We start from the raw sequence: 20,438 nt of genomic DNA on the forward strand, positions 1-20,438 counted from the left end.
AAAGCGGGATATCCAATCCAAACTCTTCTTCTTCTTCCTTTGCAAGTGTGGCTTGTGCTCAGCACTGTTCATATTTGGCTACACCGGCAGGTTAACAATATTAAAAGAAAGGACACAATGTTCCTTTTTTATTATTGTTGCAGAAAATTATTCATATATGCTAACACTGGAAGAGCTGTCAGACACCAGACTTAAGAGGATGGTATATGGAGTTACGGAGAGAAGCAGTGTTAAGTGAATCAACTTGGGCTTTATGAGTGCAGCAAGCTATTTGTAATAATACCACGTTTGAGAATGAATGGAATTTTTAAATAAGTTTTTGGAATGCAAAAACAGGATAGTTGGTGATACAAGAGACAGGGAGCACAGAGAGGTGTATCCGAGGGTACTAAAGGAGCTTGCAGATGTGATCTTCAAGAATTCTTGGAGCAGGTGAGGTCCCTGAGGACTGGAAGAGGACAAATGTTGTCCTCATTTCCAAAAGGGGGGGGGAGCAGATACAGGTAACTACTGACCGATCAACTTGACATCGATACCAGGAATGTCCTAGAACAGATAATTAAACAGTCTGCAAGAACTTATAAAAAGATGCTGTGATTACTAAGACCCAGCATGGGTTTCTCAAAAACAAATCATGCCAGAAAAAAATCTCATTTATTTATTTCTTTTATAGAATTGCAAACTTGGTAGATCAGGGGAATGCTGTGGACATTGTGTATCATGATTTCAGCAAGGTTTTTGACAATGTCCCCCATATTTTTATCTTTATCTCTTTATCTGGCTATTCTGCTAGACCGTTACTAACCTTTATCTTGTACCAAGATATCCAGCTCTTCCCTGATTCCATCATACCAGTTGGTGATGTCCACATGGAGAGAGTAATCGCAACAAGATTTGGTGTCTGCTGCCTCGTGCCACTTTTCAAAGGAGGTTAATAGGCTGGAGCTGGGTTCAGGAAGTACATGGTCAACTGAAATGAGGATGAAGTGTTTGTTAATAGGCAAATAAAGTTCAGTCCACATTTTATCTACAGATGCAATAGTACATGAAGCAAAACAGGTCCTGAAACCTCTTGTTTCATTGTCGCACTGTTTTTGAAGAGCTTAAATAAACTAGACATTTCTCTGTGCAAGGAAGAACTATTTCAATTAACTTAAGTTTGATCTTGCCTATTTCTTCCAAAAAGCAGGACACTGAGCTGACTAAGCCAGTAAGAATAGGTTATCCCCTAAGAAATACGTGCAGCCTTGGCCAATGCACACTTAGGAGTAAGCACCAAAGTGGCCCACGTTGGAAGTAACACCAAGCCATAGGGTTGTTGTTGCTTTTAGCATAACCCCAGCCTGTCTGCATGCCTGAACCCCAGCAGGCACACTAGCCATACTATGCTTGAGACAGCAAACTAGGATCATAAATCACGGTTTGTTGTTATGCCCGTACTGACATCCTGGCTTAATCATAACTTGTTGTCTTGCTTTGCCCCTGCTGCCCACCCAACTGCTGAGAATAAAATAGCCTGAAAATAAAGCCACTCTCAATGGCACTTTCACACACTGCTCTCTTCTCTCTTCCTAGAAATAGGCTCCTTTTCCCACCTAGCGCCTCACTGACAAATTCTCTCGCCCAGCTCCACTGTTTAGCTCCACTGCAGTCTTTCAGTTTTTTATATAAATAGACTACATTCATCTAACAAGGGACATATGCTGAAGGAACATCTTTTGCCAGTCATTCTCAACAGTTTTGTTTATTTTATTTATTACCTGATTTATATGTTAGATTTTAGGGTGCAACAGCTACTTCAAGACAGTGTCCAAAATTTATGACTTAATAATAATAATAACAATAATAATAATAACAATAACAACAACAATAAGAAGGCATTACACCTGCTTAAAACTGAACAATAGCCACTAAAACATTAGAATTTTTTTAAAGCAACAGCAAATAATAAAAAGACAGAAACAATTTTTTTTAGTAGTTTCTTAGACATTTTCAAAGATGGGATCACTCATACTTTCCAAGGGAGAGCATTCATAACTGTAGTGCCACCACCTGAAAGGCTCTGTACCTGGTACCCATCAGACTAATGCAGGGCCTCAGAAGCAGATCTGAAAGCCCAGGAAAGCTCATAAACATGCACGTGGCCCTTCAGATAACTTGGTACCAGCATTCTTGTTGCTATGTTCTGTACCAACTGGTTTCCTAATAGTCTTTAAAAATAGTCCCATAAAGCCACTTCCGCCCTGCAGAGGAGGTGGGGTTGCGGGCTTCATGCCCCCGCGCAATTGGGGGAATCCCCGGCCATGTCACCCCCTTGCCAGCCAATCGGCTGGCTCTGGGGGCGTGGCCTGCCCTATTTAAGGCAAGCGGCACCGGGGATCTCCCTCTTTTCCCACCTACCAGCTGTTCCTGTTTTTCCCACCCTCCTGCCCTTTAAGGTTTTCGTTCCTTGACTTTGCTATGGACCTCGGTTGGTCGCCACTGAGGGGCCTGGTAGGAATTTTTTCCACTTGGCAAATTGGCACCAGCCACTTGGTTTTCGCCTACCTCGTAGCAAATCATCACAACTTTCTTGGTATTGGCAGTTAGGCATTGGTATTGATTTGTAGATGGAAGAGGGGAGGAAGCGCCATCACCTGCCCTGCATATTGAAGGGTAGTCCGATAAAGGAATTCTGGGGGGCGTGGCCCTGTCCGAAGCCTAGGGAGGTGAGGGCCTAAGGCATGCCCCCTATCGGTGACCCCGAGGGAGTTCCTAGTTGATATGCATCAGCAGGACTCCCCCTACTGGTGGTTAACCCTTCCCGGACTTCAAGCGGACGGGCTGAAGCTGGATATAGTCGGTTAGGACCAATGCCTAAGCCAACACCACTCTTCACCTGTAACCAATAACGTTGTGACCTTATTTAGCCCATTAACCTTAATAATTGTGTCATGTGTCTTTATTTTCAGGGGGGCGGGAACTCGCCACGCAAGGAGCATATTACAGTGATACAGAGGATGTATCACTGAGCTAAGCTCAAATTTTCTGCACAGGGCCACAAGTAAACCAGCCAAAGCTGGTGTGAACACACACTAAGATGAAATGTAAAGTGTTTTACCGACATTATGACACTAAAACTGCTAAGTGGGGTCATACTCAGTTTTGGAGCACATTGTTATCAGTATCCTGAGGACAGCCAGCTCTGTTTCTCATTTTCATCTTCTGCAGGTGAGGCAGCGGATGTGCTGAACTGTTGCCTGGTCACAAGGGACTGAATGAGGACCAACGGACTGAAGTTTAATCTAGACAAGATTGAGATGCTGCTAGAGGATGGCTCTCCTGTCCAATTGAGTGGCATGCAGAATGCTCTAGACAGCGTCCCTCTGGATTACTGCACTGTAATTGCACAGGGGTGTCTCTGAAGATGATTCGGAAACTAGGCAGCATCGAATGCACCCACCTGATTGCTAAGAGGTTTAGGGCAAATGGATCACGTGGCACCGGCCCTTGACTCAGCCGCAGTGGCTGCCAGTTCATTTCCAAGCCCCATTCAAAGTGGTCATTTAACCTTAAATCTCTATATGGCTCAGAGCCCCAATATTTTTTCAAACCCCACTCATGATTTGAACCTACCCAGACCCTCTGGTTTTCATCCAGGGCCCTTCTCTGGGTGCTCCTCTCATGGAAGTTTGGAAAACTCTCCCCAGTGAGATTCACCCTGCTCCATCACTTAACACCGTCCCTATGCTAAGTAAAAACTTACCAGGCATTTGATGGATAATGATTTTTAAAATTATTATTACTACTTCTGGTGGCGACCATTTTCGGCGCTTCCAATTGACGCATGATCACCGATGCATGGGTCCTTTCAGAGACCCAGAAGGTGGCAAAACGAGGGCAGAACGGGGAGAAAGGGGGTGGGGCATAATGGGGCAGGGCACTCTTATACACTCTCTGCCAACGCATGTGGGGGCTGGGAATGGAACCCCCGTGCAAAATGGTTGCTGCCTGTTTTATTTTGCTGTCTATTGACAGAATGCTTTTGCTCATAGCTGTCAACTTTCAGATTTGAAAATAATGGATCAGCAGCCTCGAAAATAAGGGATCAGCAGCCTCACCTGTCCCAGGGACAGTCTACGGGATATCTAACAATCTGGGATAGCAGCGGGAAGCAGTGGGAAACGGCGCTGGAATAAGGGAATTTCCCGCAAAAAAAGGGAAGCTTGACAGCTGTGCTTTTGCTGCTGTTTCAATAGATTTCTTTTATAGATTATTTTATTCCTTCCTTCCTTCCTTCCTTCCCAGCCTTTCACCCTATGGTCTAAGGGCAGGTATGGTTACCATTGTATTACATTGTCCTTTTCAGGGTTTTTTGCCATTCTTTCAGCTTTCAATTTTTTGAGGTCACTTGGAGACTTATGTGGTAAGGAACTAATAAATTGAAATAATAACAACAATAATAACAATAACAACAATATATCCAGTTAAAAATCTAATGTTTTCATTCACCAGCAGTTTGTTTTTCTTCAGTCTCGATAACCCATTTGCACATATCATTACAGCCACTGAAGCTTCAGCTATTAATATCTTTAATGGGGAGAAGGGTCTGGACTTGCTTGTTTGCTCTCCTGTGCCATATGAAAATAAACCTTTCTCTAATGCTTCTATGAATGGGACACATCCTCAGCTTTTCCTTTATGAAGTGCTGAGCATTTCCAGTACTTACTGATCATGGTTGTGCCTCCTCCTAGAGCTGCCTTTGTGCCATGATAGAAATCATCAATAGCCATCATGCCTTGAGAGGGCTTCTGCAGGTAAGTATTGACATCGATGCCTCCAGGAATAACCATAAGCCCATTCGTCTCAATGGTCTTCACTCCACCAGGAACAATCAAATTCTCTCCTATTTGTCTGACGAAAAAGAAGAAGGGCTATTTTGGTTCTTTTGTCTAGAAACATTAACAGCAATCTTGAAGGTTTCAAATATAAACCTCAACTTCAGTTGAATCATGTGTCTAATATTAGGGTCTAACATGTGATTATACAGCATCCTGCATCCCAATAGATCTCACTGCACTTTTGCATGCATTTTGCAACCACAGATCCTGCAAATGAAAGTTTAGCTACAGTATCTCATGGGCTGGTCTTTACACTGCTTAGAATTCCTACAAACTGCTTGTGTCATATACTGTAGCTTTCCTTACAGCACAGTAAAGCTATTACTATGTCCACTACCAGAAAGAATATCACAGCCAGCCCAAACCTGAGATACAGTTCCAAAACATGCAAATCATAACACAAATGTTGGCAATGGAAGAATGGTGCAAACTGCCCGTGCCTTTGCGTGTGTAGGTCCCCAGGCCACCCCTCAAATAACTTCACACATAATACGTAATTTTAGTTTTGGTTTTTGGGCACTATTTTGGCCACAACTTTATTAAAATACAAAATCAGTGAGTGGTTGTTTAGACATTGGTTATGACTATCTGTCCCCCCACCTGGGACAGAACTGACATCCCGAGGTCCGATCGGTAGCCAGTAGAAGAGAAAGTCAAACCGGGGGTCCTTTGAGCTAAGCATCGGACCCACGCCGCTCACCCCAGCAGCTCCCCGAAAGCTTGCCTGCCCGGTCCTATAACAAGGATTCCCATAACAGGGATTGGGCGGCTCTGGTCCCATAACAGGGATTGGACGAAATCATGGCAAGCCCCAGGATTCCTTTAACGGAATTCCCTTCAGCGCAATAGGAGGGGCAGGCCCAGCCTGACCCCTCCACCACCAGCATATTATAACCAATGCCTAACCGCAACCTTACAAGTTGTGACGAATTGCTGAGTAGTAGGCAAAAACCAAATGGCACAGCCAATCACCAAATGGCAAAATTCCTACTAGGTCCCTGCTCCAAAGCAGACGACCCCATGACAGGCAAAGCAAGGTCAACCGGAAAGAGGGCGGGCGGGCGGGTGATCCGATGCACTCTGCAAAGAGAAAGAGAAACCAGAGTGCACCAATATTTAAAGACTATGGTCCCACCCACCCAATTTGCAACATACAATTTGCCCCAGCAACCCGGTTACCCAATCATGATGCCAGGCAACAATTATTAACCTGCCTGGCAACAAGAGGCCTGGCCTGGTGGCCCACACCGCAACACGTGCTCTCATTTATTGGAGAACACGCTTTGTGAAGTTCGATTACCGGTAACTATTTGGGTTGTATAGTTCTTCTGATAATATAATTGATTAAAGTTATCAGTTGCTTCTTGCAAACCTCTCTTGCACTGTCCCTCTCATACATCTCCCAAATGGGCTCATAAAAGAATCACAGAATCACAGGATTATAGAGTTAGAAGGGATCTCAAGGGTCATGTAGTCCAATGAACATTCTTAAGATGTATCAGAACTTAGAAGCTAGAGCTGAAGGTAGACCCTGGAACCCCATGGACACAGTTGCCCGTAGGCAGTGCTACAGGGAAACAACAGCTACGCAGCTGTGGGGTGGCTGATCAGGCTTCAGTCATGCCAACTAAACATTTAGAGATGTGGTTCCCGATTGGTGGCCTGAAAACCTCAGGGATTCCGTGTAACCCACCCAGGGAGTCTGTGACACCATCCACATAACAAAAACTGCCACAGAGATATCAAAAATTTCAAAAGGAGGGAGTCTGTGGCTTGGCTTTTGAAAAACAGTGAGTGCACAGTACTTAGCTAATTGTGAACCACTGATTTAGAGAATGAATAAATTAAATTTCATTTATCTTATTTAACAGAATTTATCTACTGCTTAATTTTAAGAAAACATCTAAAGAGGTTTACAAAAATCCAGCTCAGTCATTCCACACATGTGAAACACTCTCCACATTCTTTTGAGCATCACTGCATCAATGCAGTTTACATATAAATTGGGTCAATACCAAATACTGCAAATTTTGCTAAGTGGAAGGCTAGTTTGGCTGGAAATCTCACACTAAAGCACTAAAGGGTTTTCTCTGGAAAAATTCATACTGAAAAGATTTATGGAAAATTACACTAATCTGCAAAAACAAAACAGTTTTGCATCAGAAAAGTTACTGGTGCCTTAGAAGGTGATTTAATTTAGTATGTTTATCTACCTGTATTTGTTTCTGTTCATTAACAACCTTGAAGCTTCCAAGGTTGCCTAAGATTGTATCTGCAACGGGCATTGTGACTAATGAACATATGAAATGGAAAACTTTCCACAGAATCCAGGACTGTGGCTTGTATCACTCCAGACACCCCATGAGCTGCAACCAAAACTAATTTTTGGGTTTACGGCTCATCCTTTACTTGGAGCAAGACAAACCATAAGCCTCAATTCAGACAGCAACCTACACAAACCATTGCTTAGCTCCCAGTGGTGCAACAGCAGAAGCAGCAAAGGCCTTACATATGAACCTGCTCATAGTATACTTCCTAAGGGGAAGAGCTATAGCCAACCATGAATACTAGAATTGATTTGCCCGCCTGCAGTTAACTTATGTTTAGAAAATGCAATAGCTTCCTCAGTTTAAGATAAAGTGAATGAGAAATTCTAATATCAAAGCATATGAATGCCATGTCCCTCACATTCTATATTAGTCTGTTGCAGAAAAAACACAAGTCAGGACTAACAAATTTATGTGACATAAGCTTTCATGGGCTTAAGCTCACTTCAGCAGAGCTACACAAAGTGTTAATCCTCAAGAGGCATATATACAAACACCCAATTATACATAAAGCACACACATGTGCAGATAGAAGAAATATGAAGGGAATGGGCCTGAGGGTGGCAGATGTTGTTGTTACAAAACCACTCCAAGAGGCCCAGCAATGTGTGTGTTACATTACTATGCAGAGCACAAATGAAACAAGATCCATTCAGAAGATTTGCAGGAGAACTTCATCTGCGAATTTACAAATTACTATTATGTGTTAATGCGAATTGAAGTTAATCATTGTATCTGCGGTATAAGGGATTTTATCAAGAATGGATTGTCTTTGGTTTAAGCAATAGTTTGGAGGCAGAATTAAAGGGAATCAGACCCTGAAGTACAGCATGTGGGAAGCCATACAAAATTGGTCAGTGATGGCCATACTTGGCCCTTCAGCTGTTTTGGGACTACAACTCCCATCATTCCTAGCTAACAGGACCAGTGGTCAAGGATGATGGGAACCGTAGTCCCAAAACAGCTGGAGGGCCAAGTTTGGCCATCACTGGGCTATGTAATTGATTTGTATCTGAATTGGTATTGTTATTTGGTATTAATATATTTTGGTGCATACTGGATTTCTGTAATTGAAAATTAATAAAATTTATTTAACAAAAAAGAAGATTGCGACCCACTCCGAACCAGTAATAAACTGGACCACAGCAAAGAAGTTTATTTTGGGGGGGAAGAATTCTATACCTCTTGCAATTTCTTACTTTATTTTCTGCTATTTCTCTGATGAACAACCCCTTCCCCAACACATACCAAGGTATATCTAGTTTGGCCATCATAGTGTCAAATCTATATCCAAATCAGTAGTTTCACACGAGGACATCCTTTTAAAACAGCTAAGCCCCTTCTATGTTTGATGGAAATTCTTTGACTGGAAGTACATGCTTGCCTAACAGCTTTTATGCTGTGATTTCTACACTATACTAAGGGCATGTGTCCCCCACCAGAGGTTCTGCTTCTGGGTAGTTGGTCCACCTTTGGTCCTCACCCTGCACCCTTTCACGTGCGCCTCCTGTAAGCTGTTAGCATGTGACAGTGGCCACACCCCGGGAAACGGCTTTGACTACCCAGCTAAACCAGGGCAGCCAGTTGGTCTCAAACCCATTGAATTAGAAACTTCCCCTTGCATGCAAAGACAGGCTCCAGTGGATGGGGTGGACAAGACCAATGGTGGGTTTCAATGGTCAAGAAAGTGGGTTTTGCGTGCACTGTAGGGGGAAATGGGGGGAGGGGCAGATGAGGCTCATTAACCTGGGAAGGTAGCCAACTTAGGAGAAGGAATACTCTGACCCTAAACCTCTGGTGCCTTGTGGGAAATCTTCAGGAGAAGAAAAGCCTAAGAAGTTTTGTTGTTGTTTAGTCATTTAGTCGTGTCTGACTCTTCGTGACCCCATGGACCAGAGCTCGCCAGGCCCTCCTGTCTTCCACTGCCTCCCGCAGTTTGGTCAAACTCATGCTGGTAGCTTTGAGAACACTGTCCAACCTTCTCGTCCTTTGTCATCCCCTTCTCCTTGTGCCCTCCATCTTTCCCAACATCAGGGTGTTTTCCAGGGAGTCTTCTCTTCTCATGAGGTGGCCAAAGTATTGGAGCCTCAGCTTCACAATCTGTCCTTCCAGTGAACACTCAGGGCTGATTTCCTTCAGAATGGAGAGGTTTGATCTTCTTGCAGTCCATGGGACTCTCAAGAGTCTCCTCCAGCACCATAATTCAAAAGCATCAATTCTTCGGCGATCAGCCTTCTTTATGGTCCAGCTCTCACTTCCATACATCACTACTGGGAAAACCATAGCTTTAACTATACGGACCTTTGTTGGCAAGGAGATGTCTCTGTTTTTCAAGATGCTGGCTAGGTTTGTCAGGTTATTTCCATACACAAATCCAGAAAGGAGTCCCTAAGATGGTTGGGGGCGCCTTGAACTCCTCCTTCCAGCAACGCCTGCAGCCCAGCTGGAGCCAAACATACTGTTCTGCTTTCCTTAGGACCACATTAGCGAGGATGAAAAGGAGATCTTGTCCTCTGGGCAGCCCAGGACTTCGATACACACTGCCCAGGCTTGCGTCCCAGGGAGGTCACTTTGGTGCTCCTAACACAGCGGTTTACACACTCCAATGTCTCTCAAGACAGATGGATGCCTATAACTAAGGGCATGTTCACTTACCACTTTGCTCCCACTGAAAAGTTTTTAAAGTCACATTCACATGGCACCTTGCTCAAGCCAGCTTCAATCTAACTAAAAAACTGGATGCAGAAGAAGTGGTTAATGTGGACAGATCCTAACACCCATCATACATGCACAGATGAGCAACCTGTGCAGATGACAAAATAGGAGTTTGGGAGGGTAGGTGTTGCAGGGGCAGAGAAACCAAAAAGTTCATGTCTGTTGGGTGAAGACATCCCCCCCCTCTAATGTTAACAACGCTGTGAAATGCAGTTTGAAACACAGAAGGGGTGTATGTTTGACCATGCTAATGTGAACATACCCCAAATAGAAACTTTGGGCTGGAATCAATCCAGTCTACTGATATCAGAAAAGACTGGATGGGGAGCCTGTAGCTTTGACTAAAGATAAGAGATGTTAAATAGGCAAGTACACCATAAGCAAGAGTTAGCAGCTCTTGCATCATCAAACATACACAGAAAGCTCAAAGTTTTAAAACTAACTTTATCAGCCCATCTTCCAGGTAAACATCTGCATAGAAGGAGTGGTCATCATTAATAATCCGTCCACCTTTAATGAGCAGGCGTTCACTCTGAAGGGGGGAAAGGAGAAAAAGAATTAGGTCTAATAGCTTACTTAAAAACATGTAGTTAACCATCAACAGCACAAAGTCTTAAGAGTACGATCTTCAAGAGTACGATCACTGCTGTAATTCTAGATTAGGATATCTGTTCTCAGGTCACATTTCCTGCTACTTAAAGTCAACTTCTTTACATCTAAAAACTCCAAAGGTTTTAGCCACCTAATGTGTCTCTGGTAACTTGTGAGAAATAAGTTCTGAAATGTTCAACATTATCTCCAACCAAGCAGATATCAACACAATTAGCATCCCTTTCTCAACGTCGAAATGGACTACAGCTGCTCTTCTTAGCAGTGTGCCAGGAACCTTCACAGACTGGCTTTTTTTTAGCAGGACCACAGCACCAGTTCATCACCAAAGGAGATATCAGTGCAGAGCAGGGCTGTGGCACTTGTGTGATGGTGGGTGGCCCTGGCTAAATCCTCTTCTTTGCCCAGTTCCACCTTCGAGCTAACACTTATTTTCTATTCCAGAAAACATTCTCCCAGTAGAGATCTTTTAGAACCCATTACCAAACCTAAAAGTGGCCAGTGTATTTGCTGAATGTATTAATTTTTCTTATTCTGTATCCAAGAGATATGATACCCTAGCCTCTGTAATGGATGCTTCTGAAAATTAGGTGATTATAAGACACCATGCTTTCCTTTAATAGTGAAAAACTCCTGGTCAGTTAAAACCATTTCTTTGATATCCTTTTTATTTTCCAAAAGTTAGTTTGGTCAGAGGGGCTATTTATAGGGTCTACTACATTTTTCCGACTGACTGTCCAACCAGAAACACTTTCAATATTTGATTATTAGGAGTTTTCAACCAGGTTATGTGTGAGTATCTCTACAACAGACAATCCCGTCCTGCAAATACTTTTTTTTTTGCTTCCTAAATTTTGTTATTGGGAGTTCAAATAGGCAAGATAAGCTTTGCAATCACTGAGTTGCTAAACCAAAGTACAACTCTCTGCAAGAATTTGGCTCCAATTTGTAACTGGGCAACAACAAAAAATTCCAGCCGACCTTTAAACTTAAAATAAGCCTTGATCATTTTGCTTATAATGTGTGCTAGAAATATGGTATGTTAACAAGTTTCGTGTATTTACATTTAGCATTGGACAGGATAAAGAGCCTCTGTTTGAATTTTCAGATACTGATGAAGCTAACCATTATAAGAAACCTATATGAATTTGTTAATTATATTCTAAAATGGGTAACAGAAATAGTTCCTGTATGAGTTAGCCTTTTTCCTGAAGAACTCCAACCACCCTGTAGCTCAAATTAAACCTCATACTTAATAAATGGGCATATACCCACAGATGTGTGTTGTAATGTAGCTTTTTAAGGCGCGGGGAACCTGGCAGGAAAAATAGGGCAACTCTGTTTCCCTGACTCCTAGACTGCAGCCGCAGAGAAACAGTAGTTAAGGCTGAGGAGCACTTAAACTCAGAGAGTCCACAAGCTTTAAGTCAGGGTGGAGACCCAGGGACCCTCCAGATGATCTTCGTGTAACACCTTGGTTCCTGGACCTGCTCCTGCATCTTGACTAGCTGTCTAGTGTGCAGACTTTCAGCTGGTGAAGGCTTTCTTGACACAGAAATAAACAGAAGGGGGAAGTTTGCCGACTAAAAGCTTCTGCATTAAGGAGACATGAGCAGGTGCATTAAAATAAACCAAGCTGCTCCAGTGACCCTGCCTTTCCCCCCTGTGCTTCAAATTCACATGTTTTATCAAGAGGATGTGATTAGAACCTCTTCGTTTGCCTCACCTCCCTTTCCACCTAATTGGTCTGTTAAAAATAATTTTTCAAATGCTGTTTTTCTGTCATATAAACAGTTCTTTTGAGTGGCTCCTAGGTATTAGCACTCACCTGGTCCCCTGCTCTATACTGTATTCACTCATTCTGGTGCCTAAGGGGGGGGGGGGTTCATCTCCAAAAGTCCCACAAGGAAGGAGTCAATGGCCACAAAATGTGAAATGTCTGTTGGGGGCAAGAGGAGAGGGGGTTTGAATGTTGCCCGGTTTGGTGCTGGTGGGGTTGAATGTCCTCCAAATACTGAAGATTGCTGCCTTAATATTGCTAGACAGTTCTAAGATTCTTGCATCTTCCTTAAGCTCCCGGAAACTTGTGGGACTAACTCCTGATCAAATTTGTCCCTGGACCCAACTATCCCTTACTTAATGTTGTGATCAGGGTTGCAGTCAAGAATTTCACCTAACATGCAATTTGAAACAGGTTTGGAGGTTCGTCAGATTTCAGAAGGGAAACCAATCAATGTTTTGGGGAAACAGACAATCCACACAACTGCACATTACAACCAGTTGCTGCCACATGGAAAGTTAAAGCAAATGTTAAGCTCTTTTCTTAAGCTATAAATCTGAGAGGTTTTCATGAAACATGGAGAAATCTAGCAAGATTCTTAACAAAATAGATTTGCACAACCCTGGGTGTCTGGATAAACGGGTGGAGTCTCAAAGAGAAACAAGTACATTCTTTATTGCTTAAAATAATTCCTGTGAACCGCCCTGAGACCTGTGGGTATGGGTGGTATATTAATTTTATAATAATAATATCCAGATAGATTCCTGGTTGCTCCCAGCAATACCTGGATTTTCAGAGGGAAACTTGTGGGCAACCACAGCTTCTCCTTTTCCATGCGGTGCTAGAGCGACATCGTGCTGCATCACATCCCTATGTTTCTATCTGCGAATAGCACACAATGCGCCACCTGCCACCCTAGAGCAGGCAGCCTTTTGTGCACTTCACAATTTCCTGTGCGGCAGCATTTCTTCCTTCTCTGTGTTGCCCTTTAAAGGAAATCCAAACATGCCACCCTAATCACACTTACAGGGAATGAGCCCCGTTGAACACAATGGGACTGGCTTCCAAGGAAGCATGTGGCAGGAGCATGCCGCGCACCTCTTGACAGCCTCGTGGCCATTCGCCGAGGCCTGCAGCGCCGGCGCTGCGCGAGGAAGCACATAGCTCCCGTTTCCCTCTAGCGCGGCTGGCTCCAGCCCGTGGGGGGTGGGCGCCAAGGGAAGCGCCCCAAATGCCTTTTGCATGGGGGGGGGAGTGGGGCTGGCTGCTCCGCTTCGGGAAACCAAGGGCGCCTCCACAATGGACATCTAAGCTCAGTGGCGTAGCTGGGGGGTGCAGGGGGGCCCGGCTGCACCGGGCGCAACATCTGGGGGTTAGGGTCAGGGGGCGCAAATCCACGGGTTAGGGGGCGCAAATCCACGGGTTAGGGGGCGCAAATTACTTGCCTTGCCCCGGGTGCTGACAACCCACGCTACGCCACTGTCTAAGCTCCCTCGGAGCTCTTAGCCGAGCTGCTTCTCTCATTAAGCCCCCTTTGGAAACCCCGCCTGGGATCCTATTCTGGAGACACCCGCCCCGCTCCCCCCTGGCGGGGGCGGCTGGTCCCTATCCCTGCAGGCGCGCGCCCGGCTCCCCGCGCTCTTTTGTTCTGCTTGGCCCGCCTGGCTGCGCGCCTCTGCAGCCCGGAAGCGGCGCTGCTGCCCCGCCAAGGCAGCCCTCTCCCCGCCCAGCCCTCAGGGCGGCGCACGCGGCCTCGGCCCCTCGGGCGACCCGCCCCCCCCCAGCGGACAAAGGGAGTCTGCCGCGCTGCCGGCTGCTGCTCACCGTGATGCGCGGGATGCTCTTTTTGCCTTGGTGGCCAGACATGCCTCCGGCGGCGGAGAGGGGCGCGCCCGGCGGCGGCGGCGGCGGCACAACAAAGCGCCAGGCGGGCGGGCGGGCGGGCGGGCGGGGAGGGGCGCGGCGGATCGACGGAGAGGCTCCCCCCGCCCCGCCTGCGGGACTCGGGGACGACGAGCTCCGTCTAGAGGCGGCTGCGGTGGCTGCAGCTGCCAAGGCCGCTTCCCCACCCGGGAAGCGCTTCCTCGGACCCGGCCTGCCACTCGCGCGGCCGGAAAACGCCGCCTCTCGCTCGGCCCCCGGCCGGCGAAAAGGGCCCCGGGAGGGCCTGGCCCAGAGCGGGCGCGGCCATTGTGTCCCAGGCCAGCCGCCCAAGAGTCCTGTCAGGTGCAGGACGGCAGAGGAAGGCAGCGCCCTTTGCCCCAGAGGGGGGAAATGGTCAGGACAAGGGGCCCCTGAGGCGAACCCCAAAAGGGCGCCTCCCCGCCAGGGAGGAACAGATGCGCGACAGTGGCGTAGCGTGGGTTGTCAGCACCCGGGGCAAGGCAAGTAATTTGCGCCCCCTAACCCGGGGCAAAGGGACGCAGGTGGCGCTGTGGGTTAAAGCCTCAGCGCCTAGGGCTTGCCGATCGAAAGGTCGGCGGTTCGAATCCCTGCGGCGGGGTGCGCTCCCGCTGCTCGGTCCCAGCGCCTGCCAACCTAGCAGTTCGAAAGCACCTCCGGGTGCAAGTAGATAAATAGGGACCGCTTACCAGCGGGAAGGTAAACGGCGTTTCCGTGTGCGGCTCTGGCTTGCCAGAGCAGCGATGTCACGCTGGCCACGTGACCCGGAAGTGTCTCCGGACAGCACTGGCCCCTGGCCTCTTAAGTGAGATGGGCGCACAACCCCAGAGTCTGTCAAGACTGGCCCGTACGGGCAGGGGTACCTTTACCTTTAACCCGGGGCAAGGCAAGTAATTTGCGCCCCTAACCCCTAACCTGCCGCCGCTGCCAGCTTCTTCTTGCTGCTGCCTGGGCTGGGGTATTTACGGTAAGGTAGCCACGGCGGTGGCGGCAGCGGGTCCGTGTCGGGTGATCTGAGGCGAGTTGCCGCTGGCGCTGCCACCCAAACGCCGCCGCTTGCCCGGAGGAGGAGGGCAGAGAGGCGAGGAAAATGCAACATGGCCCAGCAGCTGCAGCAGCGGCGGCGGGGCTGTGAGGAGGGGCTGCCTGGCGCGCCCTCCACGGCCCTGACACACGGGGACTGCGGCGAGCGTTGAGAGCCGCTGCCTGCCGGACGCCTTCAGCCCGGACGCTCGTCGGTTCTGCGAGACATGGGGCTCTGCTACAACCTGCGCCCGAGGCTCTTCGGCAACTCCGGAGGCGGTGAGCGCGCCCCCCCAGATGTTGCGCCCGGTGCGGCCGGCCCCCCCTGCACCCCCCACGCTACGCCACTGATGCGCGAAGAGCTTCATCGGGAACAAGCGGGGGAGGGGAAGAAGAAAGACAAACTTCAGGATCTGCCAGATCTGACTTAGGGGTTGGCCGGCCCAGAAAGGTGTGGAAGAGGCTGGTGCTATTCTTAGCTTCTGTCATCATCACCCCATATTGTTCTGGGGTGCTTCACATCCCTGCGAAACCAGTTTGACCAGACATTGGACTGGAGGGGAAATCAGAGGCAGATATGCCCCCTTCAACCTCCTCAACTGTCTCTGGGCATCCGAAGGAACAGGACAGCCGGTCCCACCAAAGGAGAACTAAACAGGCCATCCTCTGTCTGCAAGAGCTTTTAAGCTGCCCTTTTGAGCACACAGAACCAAGTTACTGGAAGGCGTATACACACAAATAAAATTCGATATAACTATGAGAACCAAGTAAACTGGCACATGGTTTCTGCAAAACCACATTTCATATGATGGGCAACAACAATGGGGCTGAGGAGACACATGTAACTAGCATGTATGTGTCATGATGGCTAAACAACAGTTGAGGACTGCTTCTCTATGACTTTTCTAGCAATATGATGCTCACTGATGACAATTTCATATAGGAGGGAGACAAACTCTCTCCCATGCCATTCACTTCTTAAAACACAGTTCTGTGCAGTTTCTAATAGCCAGCTTCAAGACATAACTGAAAACTAGTACTTTGGCCACAGTATTAACTCAGTTAACTTTTTCTTCCTCCCATATTTTCATAGCACCAAGTTGGTTATCTTAAATCTAGAACCCTGGTTTTTCTAGGGTTCTAAATCAGGAAAGGGAAAGCATATATGGACAGAGTAGGGTCCTGCTCCTGAAATTATTGCTCCAACTTGTGGAAGGCAACAAGGGCCCAGAGCTAACATGCCCATCCCTGCTTTCCCTCACTGCCTGAGGGATGTGGAGTGCCCAAACAGAATTATGTTCTTCATTATCCTATGCAAAGGATTGTATCCAGTGCTAGTCCTACTCAGACTAGACCCATTCAAGTTGGTGGACATGATTAATTTAGGTCCATTAATTTCAGTGGGTCTGTAATATTGTGAAGAAACAGATCCTGGATATTTAGAGGGTGGATCATGGTGCATGGCAATGGCAGGCAAGTCCAACCAGCCTATTTGGTGAGCATATTATGGGATGTTTGGACTGCTATAAGCTTGGCTAACTGCAGTCACAATGGGTTTCAGTAGGGATAGTGGGAAACATCTTTCCCTTTAATTTCCCGCATGCCAAGAACAAATTATGGCCTTGAAAAAGTGATACATTTCTGAAGGCTTCAATATCTGGAAGAATTCCAATAATGACCTTGCTCAAAAGGTTTTGCTACAATTTTACAGTCTTCCCTTTCTCCAGTGTTCATTGCAATGCACAGCTGAAGAGATAGAGATGTCGGCAGGTCACAAATCACTAGCAAGTTTTCTTGTACAATAATAAAACAATGCCATTCTTTCAACAACTTCCATTTCTGATCAAATCCTTGAAAGATACTTGATTTTTCATTTGGGGGAGGAGATAACAGTAAATATCTGGATGCATATGAATGATATTAGGGTTTGTGAACTAACCTTCCCAAGTCTTGCATGCCATGACAACTAAACGCTAGATGTTCTTCCTTAACAAAAGGTTACTAGGCAGCCAATCAACACGGGTTTCTTGATCAGCTCATTAGTCATCGTCCCCCCATCCGCTCGCAACCCCCATAACCAAACTTGACTGAGTGTTTCGATGCTCCAGTGACTCCAAATAGAAATTAGCTAACTGCTCAGCTTTTCTGAAAGAAAGGTCAAGCAGAGCATAGAGAAGCCATTGCCCACTGATGAGCTCAGAAAACCTGGAACTGCACAACCAGAACTCCAGATGAAAACTGTCGGACTCTTACCGAACTCGAAGCATGGGTACCCCCCCACACACACAAAATTTAAAATTTGGTTTAATATTTGGACTTTGTGATATGTATTGATATAATTTGGAATAATTAATATGATATGATTGGTTTGGTAAATGGAAATTTAATAAAAATTATTTACAAAAAAAGAAAAAAGAAATCTGTCTGACTTTACAGAATTCAAAACTTCTTGAATTTGCAGGGCTTGCAACTGCTTGAGCTACTACCTAAACTGTTAGCCACAGAGATCAGATACAGTGCTTTAAAAGAGACAGTTCCCCAACGCACATGTGTGGCAGCTGTGCAGAGATAAGTTGATGTAAGTAATCATGGAAAGAGAAACTGATACTGACACACTTCAGCCATAGGGCATTCATATTCAGAGCATTTCCACACAAGTTCTTAGCACCTGCGTGCACATCTGACTGCCCTAGGTGAGCAGCCTCCACGGAATAGCTTTCTTCCAGACTTGCAAAGGAAGGGGATTGTTGGCTGTCCTTGGCTGTTGGCATCCTATCTTGAGAGAGAATGGACTGCAGCTCCGGGGGGGGAAGTCAAATCCTGCATTAGCAGCACGGAAACGACCTCCCATTGATACAAGCCTGGGCAGTGTGTATATGGAGGCAGTGGCGTAGCGTGGGTTGTCAGCACCCGAGGCAAGGCAAGTAATTTGCGCCCCCTAACCCATGGATTTGCGCCCCCTAACCCATGGATTTGCACCCCCTAACCCTAACCCCCAGATGTTGCACCAGGTGCGGCCGACCCCCCCTGCACCCCCCACGCTACGCCACTGTATGGAGGTCCCGGCTGTCCTGATGACAAGACCCCCCTCTAGACCTCTCTGATGTGGTCCATCATTATGATATGGCTGTCTTGTATTAGTGGGCACTGTGGGTTTTTATTGAATTTGCATTTAGAATTGCTTTGACTGTCACTCAGAGACCTTTGGTTATGAGACGACAGCTAGATAGAGAAGCAAATAAAATCAGATTTCAGCGGGGACACACTTTTTACAGTATATTCATGACCAGTGGCGTAGCGTGGGGGGTGCAGGGGGGGCTGGCCGCACTGGGCGCAACATCTGGGGGTTAGGGTTAGGGGGTGCAAATCCACGGGTTAGGGGGCACAAATCCATGGGTTAGGGGGCGCAAATTACTTGCCTTGCCCCCGGTGCTGACAATATGGCTGATATGGCTGTCTTGTATTAGTGGGCACTGTGGGTTTTTACTGAATTTGCATTTAGAATTGCTTTGACTGTCACTCAGAGACCTTTGGTTATGAGACGACAGCTAGATAGAGAAACAAATAAAATCAGATTTCAGCGGGGACTCACTTTTTACAGTATATTCATGACCAGTGGCGTAGCTTGGGGGGTGCAGGGGGGCCGGGCGCAACACCTGGGGGTTAGGGTTAGGGGGCGCAAATCCACGGGTTAGGGGGCGCAAATTACTTGCCTTGCCCCGGGTGCTGACAACCCACGCTAGGCCACTGTTCATGACATGCTAGCTAAGGGCCAGGTTACGTTTGATGAGCGGGAGAGAGCGCGATGAGCGCATTTCCCCCCGCATTCCTCCTGGAGAGACATCCTTTGCCCCGGGGAACCCGGCCCGCCGCTCCCCGCTCTCCTCCTCGGGCGCTGGGTTGGCCTGGCTGCTGCTGCTGGGTCTCCTCCTGCCCGATTCCGCAGCGAGGCCTGCAGGGGGAGCCGCGACTTGGGCCTGGCCAGCCCGGCGCTTACCTTGCCATTGTGGGCGCCGCGCAGCAGCGGCTCCTTGCCGGCCGGGTAGCGGATCTCGACGCCGGGCGCGCGGGCCTCCTTGTCGCCGCTGGGCGAGCTGACCACCGAGCCCGAGATCTCGCTGACGTCGCTGGCCGTCTCGCTGTAGCTGTCTCCGCCGCCGCCGCCGCCGCCGTCCATCAGGTCGTGGCGGCTGCCGCTGCGCGGGGTGCGCGATCCCTTGCGGCCCACGCTGTAGGCGTCGAAGTCGATGGTCTTGTTCTCGTAGGCGCCCTCCACCGAGGCGAACATGCCGCCGTACTTCTGGCGGGGCGTCTGCGCCGTGGTGCCCGGCCGCGCCAGGTAGACCGGCAGGTCGTCCTCCGTGTTCCAGATCCTCTTCCTCTCGGCCATCCTCGCGCCACGGGGCGGGGGCCGCACGCACGGCCCGCGGGGCCCTTCGCGCCTTGCCAGGAGGAGAAGCCGAGCGCTCCTCTTCCCCTGCCGCCGGGAACACGTGAAAGAAAGTACAAAGGACGAGGCGGCGGGGAGGGGGCTGGAGAAGCGGCGCGGACGAATGGGAAGCGGCGAGGCGGCGGCGGCGGCGGCGTCAGCAGGGATTGCAGCGCCGCAGCCCGGCCCGGCTGGGAGGCGGAAGGTCGCGCGCAGAAGCAGCGCACGCCGAGGGCCGCGCAGCCGGACCCCGAGCCTCGCCTCTCTCCAGGGCAGGGGCTTCCCGGACGCCGAGCGCAAGGCCAGGCCGGCGCGCCTCCCGCCTCCAAGCGGCTGCCAGGCTCCGGGGACTCGCGGGCGGCCAAGGGGCGTCTCGGCCCCTGCGCCCCGCCCCTGCGCGACGAGGGAGCTGTCCGTTCAGCACCACGGAGCAGCCGCCGCCGCCGCAGGGAAGCGAAGCGCCGGCCGAGAAAGAGCTCTGGGTTGCCCAAAGGCAAGGGCGCGCTTCGGGGGTGGGCGCAAAAGTCACGCCTCGGCAGTGGCTGGGAGCCCGCGCTCTCTCGGCATTCCCCCAGCGGCCTAGCGTGGGTTATCAGCACCCGGGGCAAGGCAAGTAATTTGCGCCCCCTAACCCGGGGCAAGCGCCTAGGGCTTGCCGATCGAAAGGTCGGCGGTTCGAATCCCTGCGGCGGGGTGCGCTCCCGCTGCTCGGTCCCAGCGCCTGCCAACCTAGCACTTCGAAAGCACCTCCGGGTGCAAGTAGATAAATAGGG

The 20,438-nt window shown here is 48.5% G+C and overlaps 1 protein-coding gene across 2 annotated transcripts in view; it reads right to left on the bottom strand.

Moving 5' to 3' along the window:
- Nucleotides 1-19,673, bottom strand: part of CRMP1 (collapsin response mediator protein 1) — a 42,701-nt gene extending 23,028 nt beyond the window's left edge. The window contains exons 1-4 of one of the 2 annotated variants that reach the window (XM_079991568.1): nucleotides 19,234-19,673; nucleotides 10,366-10,454; nucleotides 4,709-4,893; nucleotides 806-970 (exon numbers count right to left, since the gene is read on the bottom strand). In XM_079991568.1, the coding sequence (XP_079847694.1) occupies nucleotides 806-970; nucleotides 4,709-4,893; nucleotides 10,366-10,454; nucleotides 19,234-19,626 (832 nt within the window). In that variant the 5' untranslated portion in view covers nucleotides 19,627-19,673. Of the gene's footprint in view, nucleotides 1-805; nucleotides 971-4,708; nucleotides 4,894-10,365; nucleotides 10,455-14,135; nucleotides 14,218-19,233 lie in introns of those variants that run through there. The other variant, XM_079991569.1, reaches the window with a different exon arrangement.
- Between the last annotated feature and the right edge of the window lie 765 nt (nucleotides 19,674-20,438).

Source organism: Podarcis cretensis (genome assembly GCF_951804945.1).
Source record: "Podarcis cretensis genome assembly, chromosome: 9".
Taxonomy (NCBI): Eukaryota; Metazoa; Chordata; class Lepidosauria; order Squamata; family Lacertidae; genus Podarcis; species Podarcis cretensis.